Genomic DNA, 10,031 nt, shown 5'->3' with positions numbered 1-10,031 from the left:
GGGAATGAAACATTAAAGATCATGTCCTAAAGTAACATGCATGCATGCATGGTGATTTCTTGTATAAACCTTATTCAACCATCATGCAAGCACTAATTAAAATGATGTGAACATGGGGTTAACTAAACAGCAGAATTGCTAAATTATCAAGACATAGCTATGCAAATTATGTGGTGCTGTCCTTACCATGCATACAGGCACTGTAATAATGTGGTAAACAAAGAGTATTAAAGCAGTTGTAGCTATACTGCAAGCAAAGGTTTGAGCAGATTAACACACAGATACACACTTCCTGGCTATAATTTAGGAATTAACATCACAAAGAATTGGAGTTACAAAGAGAAGACACTTAGTGTGCATGGGACAAATACACAGACAAACCAATACATTTACCTATATTCATGGTACTTTCACATTCACATTAACTGCAATAACATGAATCAGTGCTTTAGGAATGAAGCATTAAAGATCATGTCCTAAACTGAGTAGCATGCATGGTGATTTCATGAATCTTATTTTACCACCATGCAAGCCTAATAATTAAAGTGATGTGAACATGGAATTAACTAAACAGCAGAATTATGTGGTGCTATCCTATCATGCAGGTATACTGCAATAACATGGTCAACAGTATTTAAAGCAAGTTGTAGCTAGCTATACTGCAAACAACTGAAAGTTTGAGCAAATACACAAGTACACACTTCATCACATCACAGAGTTACAAAAAGGAGGCTCTTATATACTCTAATAGAACACATGGGACAAACAGACAGACTGCACACAACTGATTGGCCTACTCATGCCTGCCCTATATACTATCAAATATGCTACTTATATACTTTTCCAACAGTCCATATGTGGTGTAGCAATACCAGGATGCTATGAACTTACTATGAGAAAAAAAGTTCAGTTAGAAAAAGTATGCACCAAAAAGGTGTGTAAAACGGAAAAAAAAGTTTTGTCACTGGCGGGATTGGAATCCACACCCTAGCTCCCCCAGCTACACAGCAGCTAGTAACCGCAACAACTTCAGGGAGGTGCTTTACCAGCTGAGCTGTTTATCGTGTGGTTAGCAATGGAATGCAGCTGAAGTTTTCTCGACATCATGGCCTTCAAGGTGCTATAGTGGACAAAGGAACACACGTAGAAGCTTGCAATAAACTTTCCTACGTAGCAGATGGTGAGCGTTTCATTTCGCGTGTGAATCGTGTCGATGCGTGCACAAATTGCCGAGTAATCATTGTCAATAGCTGACACATGAAAAAAAAAAAGTTGTCATGGGCAGGAATCGAACTCGGAACCTCTGGCTGGGTTAACCAGTGGCGGACTGTCTAGACGCCCACAGGGGGGGGGAAACTGGGGCATTTTTCCCCGGGCCCCAGCCTGAAAGGGGCCCCAGGCCAGGAGGCCCAATGAAGGGCCCCTTGTAAAAAGATCGATATACTCTAATAGAGCAGTCAGATCTAAATACTCTTAATAGAGCAGTCACAGTATTCTTTAGAGGAGCAGTGTAGTAAGCTTATAGATAAGGAGATATGGTTGTGAGAGGTAGCTATTGTCATTGTTAGCAGGTCATGACTTTTTTTTTTTTTTTGGTCTTCAACTTACAGCTTGGGTAAAGTTGTAATTCAGAATGGAAACCTCCTTGCCTCTGGGGCCCCACTTTAACTCTTTGCCCTGGGCCCCTTAATTTCTCTGGGCAGCCCTGACTTCAGCCTAGCTGTAGCTAATGAATTTTTTTTATTTATTGATTAGCAAAACCCATCTGAAGTCGAAGACAAAAAAAAAAGGTCACAACCTGCTCTTCAATGCCGTAATTGTGATTTCATAAAGTTTTGCCAGTAGAAAGTCCTACTATAACACTCTACGTATAACTCGTTTTATTTTATCACCCACACAACAAGTCAATAAATTTGGGGCACGTGCTATTCTCAGAGGGGGTTTCAGTTGAAAGTCTGAAACCATTGCAACCCCCCTGTATCCACCACTGTTAACAGTTCTATGCGCTAACGCTTTGGCTGTTTGTTCGTGGTTTTGACAGGAATGTAACTCAAGCTTTCCTCGGCACCTTCAACGCTTTATAGAAAACGAAAGGTACCACGTAGCGGCCGGTTTGTAACAACAAACTTGGAGTTGCCAGATGATGAGCGCTTAATTTTGTTAAAGTCCTGTGTCGATACATGCTTTGGTTGATGAGTTATGGGCATTGGAGACAGACAGACAGACAGCTTTATGTATAGATTTACAACTTTACATGTAAACAACAATGATGCCGGTACAGGGGAATTTGACATGTTGACGTAGATCATAGTAACTTAAGAGTTTGTTACCAATATAATAGACATGGTCTTGTAAGATAGTGGTCTTTAAGTTTGGGCCACCCAATTTTTCAAGCAATTTTTAATTCAGAAGGTTGCTATTGATGTTCAGCGTGGCAATGCTGCTTCTGTAATAGCAACAATTCCATCGTTACAGGATAGAGCAGAATTCAAGTTGCCTCTCTGAGCGTGTAGACATTTTCTTTTATTATTGATTTATTTTTGACTGAAAACTCTTATATTAGCTATTTCACTCTTGAAGCTGAACAAGGGTTTTATCTATGGTACATTTATATGACAATTTGACCATTTTGTCTTCCATTTACATCCACTGTTTTTGCTTGCCTGACTTTGAGGCATGAATGTTTCATATAGCTAGTTGAGGTTTCTATGTTGCATCATTAATATTCTAACACCTCCTACTGAGCATTTATGATTATGTGATGTTTAATTATAAATAAATTAAAGCTACAGCTATATACATAGCTCAAGAATAGTTATCCTTTGTGAGTGAAATTGTGACTGAATTTGACAAAATTAAACCAGGCACATCCAATTTGTTGACTTTGACCAACTGTAACACAACCAGGTAGCATGCAATTGACCTCAAGTTTTCACACAATGCTCCCATAACAATACAAAACTACAGGGGAAAATGTGAAGCTGATGGCACACTCCTACATTGAGTTATGTCTCAAAGTCATAAAACTGGATGTGCGTGGAAGCCTGGTTTTGTCAAATTATTTAGGCTATACGTATGTGGTAATTGGGATTTTGCTCAGCCAGTCACATAATTATATCAACAGTTATAGCATGGAAGGGGGCCAGCTGAAGGAGATGACATTCCTCTGTTGAATCAGTGCTGAACATTAGCCAAATAATCCTGGAAATTGTTAACTACAATTATGACTAAATGTGAGGGAGAACATTTTTTAAGGTTGAGCAATACTGTAATAAAAATTTTGCTGATTTGCAAACAATTCCAAATATGAATATATCATAATCACTGCTTCAATTACAATACAAACTACTGTTAGAGTATAAGTCTATACTATATGTTTTCCTTCCTTAAAATTTTTTGCTGATCTGGAGATTTTGGAGGCTAACAGTAAATTTTATTCTTGAAATATTTAGACCTCCATGCATGGCCATGGTATAGTTACACCTATGAAATACTTATTTCTACACTCTTATTTCTCCTTCTTTACCCTAGCTGTTTATTTCTGGTCTCAGTTTGTATGAGTCTCTGCAACCTGCATGTGGTATAGCAACACCCCTAAAAATGGCATGGAGGAAAAGATGTCTTGGTATACAGTATGCCTCATGGATATTGTCCATAGCTATACATACTGTGTAAATCTTGTATGTTCATACATAAAGTTAAGTTATAGTTAAAGCACCGCAAAGTACAAGACAGTGATGAACTACAGTTACTCAAAATCTTAAAGCAATATTATTTTTTTTGTGAACTATAAGAATGCAAACAAGTCCAGTTTTTGGTCATATACTGCCCCGTTAACTACAGTATAATGATGTATATACATCACACAATAAATATGCTAGTTCTCAATACACAATTGCAATGTACTGTGTTTGCAATACACAATCCAACAGCATCTAGTGCTACATACGTAATATTAATATGCTATAAGTTCACTTCCAAAAAATTATCTTCTTGCTCTGGACAACACCTGCAACTAGTTGTCCATTAGGATGCCATACACATCCCACACCAGGGTAAATACTGAAAGAGAAACAATTAATATTCTCATCATTGTATCATAATGCGTATATGTATTAGCAAGTTTGAATCAAAGCATTGTAACATGTACTGTACATATGCTTATGTGACCTCATGTAAATTTCACTTATGCAGTTCAAATTATAGCAAATTTCTAGGTGTAGCAAATACATGATGAAGAAATTCATAAACAATTGACACAAGCATGAAAACAGTATACAATGGACCAGTTTACATATAGAGAGAGGTGTCCTGCCACAGGAAACCACCTGTGTAACCAGCAGCAGAAAATTAACTCACTCTGGAACAATAAACTTACCAGTGCGGTCCTGCAGAGATTTTGAGTGGTCAGACCATCCACGGACTTCAATGGAGGTCATAGTCATGCACACTACATTTTATTGATCTGATATATAAAAAGATCATATGCTTTCATGTGATGCTGAACTCATGTGCTTATGTATATGCTAGCATGTGTCAGCATGCCAAGCTAAAGGGGTCTGGGGTCATGCTCCCCAGGAATTTTTTAAAATACATGCTCTGAAATTGGCAATTTTACATACAATATCCCTTCATAACTAACCAGTAGCTAATTTTTACTTCATGATACAAATATTCTGAAAGTGCATATGTTTAATTCTTTGCAATGGCGGATCCAGGATGGGGAATTTGGGGCAAATGCCCTCCCCCCTTCAAGAAATTGCATACAAGATCGAGATACTCTAATAGAGCAGTCAATTACTCTAATAAAGTAGTCACAATGTTCATGAGTCAGTGCAGCTTACTTAGGAAGCTATAAATAGGATTTTACATCATACGTGATATAATATATTTGGTAAAAGATAACTAGCTATTAGTGGTGTGACCTTTTTTTTTTTTTTTTTTTTTTTTGCTTTTCAACTTTTTTTCAGCAAGGTGCCCCCCCTATTTCCAGACTCTGGATCCGCCCCTGCTTTGATACAAGTTTGAGTGTTTATACCAATGCAATGCCATGCAGATGACTCACTGTAACTTTGAAAAGTAATTTGAAGACAATTAACATAGGGCTTAGACCAAGCTGTGCATTAGAACAGTGGAACCTCTCTTATCTGGACGTCCATTATCAGGGCACCTCCATTGTCTGGATAGCCCAAATTAGTCATTTGACTTGTAGACTATTGACCATAATGAAGTTTGGGTTAAATGAAAGCACAAGGAGGGAGCCTAAAGGTTGCTGTTTACCTGTTAGGTGGCTTGTTCATTCTGCTAATAATAACTATAACTTAGTTACTAAGTTATAAATATTTTTCACAGTCCAGGAGAGTGACCATGAATGCTCTGTAGTGACTTTCCCCTCTCTCGACTAAACTGCATAGTACAAATTGATAGCAATAAACAGTTACTTCAACATATTAGCATGCATTTCTTAGTTACAGATCTTTCTGTGGTACGGACAGTAGAATGTACTAGACTGCTCAGATAAGAGAGGTTCCACTGTATATTCTATTTCTATACTGAATGCACTAGAGTATTGCAATGACTGTTCTATTAGAGTATCTTGATCTTTGTGCAAATTCAACGAACTGAAAAGTGGCCCTGAATATACTAAAAAGTTGTCGGTACATAGTGTATGTGCATGATGTAAAGCAACACAGGGGTGGTGACAAGGTGTGCTGATAGCCCGGGAATAAAATTTTTAATAGAAAAAAGAAAAATAGCAATACTCATGATAATCAGTACACAAATTGCTGGCAGGTAAAGTATGTGTATAATTATAGAGTCTATATCAGAACACATGATAGCATATCGTGTGGCCAGTGCGAACACACAACAGACAAGTATGCATTGTACAGGAACCAAAAAATAATAATGCCGTTTTCATGCATTCATTGCTTGATGTCAGGGGCGTAGCCAGAATTTTTTTGAAGGGTGTTCGGATTTAAAGTGGAATGTTTTTAGGGGAAGGCCTGGGTGCTTCCCCTAGACCATGTTTGGACGAAAATGATACATACACAAAATGTTCCCTTGGGCAGTAACATTAAAAGGTGCTGTTAGTGCATCTAACTAACTAAAACCTACACACTGCTGTTTGTGCAGCTTATAGAAACTATAAACCTATTGTAAAATTAATCTCAGTCGTTCACTTCCAGACAGCATACTGACAGCCAACTTCAATTTCCTAGCACACGGAAGCCCTCCACACTCGAGTCCCTTAGTTGGCAATACTTCTTTCCAGCTATACATTATTCTCGGCCACCGGGTCCTCCTGACTTGGCTTGTATATGTTCGAGACATCACATGCCCACAACATGTAACAAATAAACAAACCATTCATCAAGTAAATATACATCAACAATTCACATGCAGTTTGTGCTAATCTGACACATGTATAACATGACCACTCTAAGTTTAGCAGCTGCTACCTCGTAATATGTCTCAACCGACTATTGAACAGTCCTTCGCCATTTCACGCACGCAATTTCAACCATGCATCACGTGCGCAATTGATCATGTGACACAATAGATATGCTGTGCAGTGGTTCAGCAGTAATGTGATGTGACCCTCAAGAGTAGAACAGAGGAACGTCAGTGGGCAAGTACTGTAGCTACCGAAGAGCTCCAGGGCTGTAAGATTTGGTGAGATTTTTAATTTAAAAAAATTCTGCTTCTGAAAAGGGGGGGGGGGGGTTCGTGCAAACCATCCGAACCCCCCCCGTCTACGCCCTTGATAGTGCTTGAACAAAAATCACCTAGGAAGCTCGATACTTGATAGTGCTCGAACAGAAATCACCCAGGATACTCCCTCATAGTAAGGCACCTCCTATTCCAAATTTGAGTTGAATCCACCCAGGCATCACTAAACTATGTACTTTCAAATTCATCTTCTTAATCTTATTTTGATTCTTCTTCTTTTCACTCAAGTCACCATGTAGAGAGTCAATTCAGTTACAAATTGTTGATTTCATTGTAGCTATATATACATAACACCCTGTACAGGGTTCAGTTGCGTCACAAATCACCCTAATAGCTACATGATAATCATTTTATTCAGTTTTAAATAAATACACAGAATCACAAAAGTAGCAGCCTTCAATGATTCCTGTAGTAAAGGAAAACAAATTAGAAAGAAGCATCAAAACCACTGGTTTCAGGCCTTGTAATTACAAAAAAGTGATATCTATACAAAAACAGTAACCTGTAATTTCTGTGAAAAAAAACAGTGCAGCCCTCCAAGGTGAAAAAAGTTATGAAATCAAAGGTGGTTGCCAAGAAATGGCTGCAATATATTAATACCAATCGTATTTAATGATGATGGGTTTTAGTAAATGAGTTGACAAATTTAAAATGATTGGTATTAACATCATTGCAGCCATTTTTTCGCCACCACTATTGATTTCCTAACCCTGCATGGCCTTTTTAGAAGGCCGCACCTTTTTTCACAGTTTAGTATTTACTTCTGTTGTTTAAGGCATTTTTGACTTCCAGTGATAGTCTCCCACACAAACAATGTTGAACCAGCAGCAACAAACTGACCATCAGGACTATACAAAATGAAAATTGAATATAAACATTTAATACTAAACCAATACTGTACTATTCACACATTATACATTATTTTACCTACTATATAAACACTGGGTAGAAATATTGTGGCTATTAATGAAAGCTGAAGTGGTCAATATTATGTCAGTTCCCAAACATTAATTTAATTTATTTGGGAAGTCCCTAGAGTAGAAACTCCTAAGAATATAATTACATAGTAGCTGCATACTTGTGCGGCTTTCCATAATATCTGTACCAAGGTACATGACATGTGTACGGAATGATAGATAAAAATGAACACTAGCCATTTTTACAAGCATATCAAACAGCTGTAAGCAGCTCCTCCACAACAAACTCATGCAAGATAATTTTTATGAATAATTTATTCTGTAAGCTTACCTGAACCGAGCTCTGCACCACCCTACACTGACTCCAACTGGTGCTAAAGTAGTATGGATGCGATTCTGCCTCAGGTCAATGAGTGTTAAGATATCATCTTGTGTGCAACAGAGTAGCAATGTCTGATCTGTAAAAGTGAAAAAAAAACATCTGTGACCACATTGTGTATATATGTGAGACTATCATCGCAAGCACAATAAATAGTATATTGTAACATTGAAATGAGTAAAATAACTGTAGTCCAACCAAAAAACTAATGGGACATTGTGGGGGGCTGTTTCTGGTCAACATAACTTATTCTGTAAGATGTTGTAATTTATGTTTACTAAGTAATAGTTAGAGACCCACCACGAGGATCTTCGTGATTTAAAATCCCCAAGGGAAAGTGGAGGTTTTTTAAAGCCATGAAGATCTGAGTGGGTGGTCTCTAACTGGCTTAGAAAATGGTATGGGTGTATTTATAATAGTATATGGATTAATTGATTGCGGGTTTAGTAAAACATCATGTCATCATATCTTGCACAATATGCAAACCTACAATCACTTTCTACATTGTTATATATAAAACCAAGAGTACATAATATTATGTTCTTTTGATAAAACGAAGCTCACTGATCTGCTCTGCCTCCTGAGGGAGGCATAGCAGATCAGTGATGAGTTGTGAGATCTGCAATGCTACTTAGCACATCAGTGATCAATAGTGAGGTGTGCTGAATGTGTTGACTCCCTCAACTGGAGATAGGAGGTCTCATTTTAGAGAACCTCTCCAGAGGTTTCTAACCATTTTAGAGAACCTTTCCAAAGGTCTCTTAGGGATTTTAATGACCTCATTATCTCCCGAATATCAAAGGGTTTATGCATACCATTTTCTAAAATAGGTTTTAGTTTAGTAAACTAAAACAACACTATTTATTACTGTACATGTGTACGTATGGAAATATCAAGTGCTATCCTGCTAGGGACCTGTGAGAAGGCTAGCCCTGGAGTCAGAAACATGTATCTAAAACTGTGAAAAATGGAATGCAGAAAAAATCCCAGACCCAGTGATGACTCGATCCCCCTATAACATGCAATCTAGGCGTGCACCAAGGGAGCCACAACAGCTGGGATCTGAGATCTTCTCTGCATTCAGCCACTATTTAAACATTTACTTCTTACCATCAAAGGATTTTATATTAAGTGAAATTCAGGTAATATTTATTCAAGAAATTCACTTGGGTCATGCTCATGTACAAAGTAAGTTAGGGTCTGGGATTTTCTACATTCTTCACAATACATGTTTCTGACTCCCTGTAATGTACTGTGATATGCCAAAAGGCAGCTGCTAGGCTATTGTGACATTGAATGCACCAGTCAGTTAGTAGAAAATCCCACTAAAAATAGAAAAATAATTTTAAAATTGTATCAAGTTTTAGGAAACATTTCAGGTCATACTGAAGGCACTTTTGGGCTTGGTTATACATAACCAATACTCCAAAGGTGCCATGAAGGTATTCTGAAGCTTGATATTTTTTTGGCCAGAAAAGTCCAAACCCTGATATACAGTACTTCATACTGTATGATATAGCATTTTATGGCTATACTTGGCAATGCCTACGTACTTCTAAAACAGTTGACCCTTCTCACAGTGTTGTACTGTATTTCCTTGTATAAAAGCCACATTCAAATAAACGCCTGAAGGCCAGGAGAGTGATGTTATTTACCTATGATTTGTAAAACAGCAAGCTTTAAGGAAGGCTTTCACAGAGACAGTATACAATAATTCACACGGTAGTATATAAAACAGCAGACAATATGTAAGTTGAGTCTTAGCTGCACATAATCAGTATACAAAACAATGGTCATAACAATACCTGGTGATAAATCCAAAGAGTTCACTTTTCCTGTTAAAACGATACTGCTGTACTTATCTGACCTGGATAAGAAAGATTCAATGCCCACATTTGCATACTAAAACTAGTAGCAGTCACATCACTTAGACTACTTAATATGTGACCTAGTCTGGGAAAATCGGTCTTATCACTTTACAGTATCAAGAAGTGCCGGTTTTA

At 37.6% G+C, this 10,031-nt stretch overlaps 1 protein-coding gene across 2 annotated transcripts in view; it reads right to left on the bottom strand.

Annotated features, from left to right (window-relative positions):
* Positions 1-3,759: 3,759 nt before the first annotated feature.
* Positions 3,760-10,031, bottom strand: part of LOC136266494 (autophagy-related protein 16-1-like) — a 72,063-nt gene continuing 65,791 nt past the window's right edge. For both annotated transcript variants that reach the window (XM_066061509.1, XM_066061511.1), the window contains 4 exons: positions 9,834-9,895; positions 7,981-8,107; positions 7,494-7,580; positions 3,760-4,062 (listed from right to left, as the gene is read on the bottom strand). In XM_066061509.1, coding sequence (XP_065917581.1) covers positions 3,972-4,062; positions 7,494-7,580; positions 7,981-8,107; positions 9,834-9,895 — 367 coding nt within the window. In that variant the 3' untranslated portion in view covers positions 3,760-3,971. The remainder of the gene's footprint in view (positions 4,063-7,493; positions 7,581-7,980; positions 8,108-9,833; positions 9,896-10,031) is intronic.

This window comes from Dysidea avara, chromosome 9 (assembly GCF_963678975.1).
Source record: "Dysidea avara chromosome 9, odDysAvar1.4, whole genome shotgun sequence".
Classification (NCBI taxonomy): domain Eukaryota; kingdom Metazoa; phylum Porifera; class Demospongiae; order Dictyoceratida; family Dysideidae; genus Dysidea; species Dysidea avara.
This window is presented reverse-complemented; position numbering and strand designations above follow the sequence as displayed.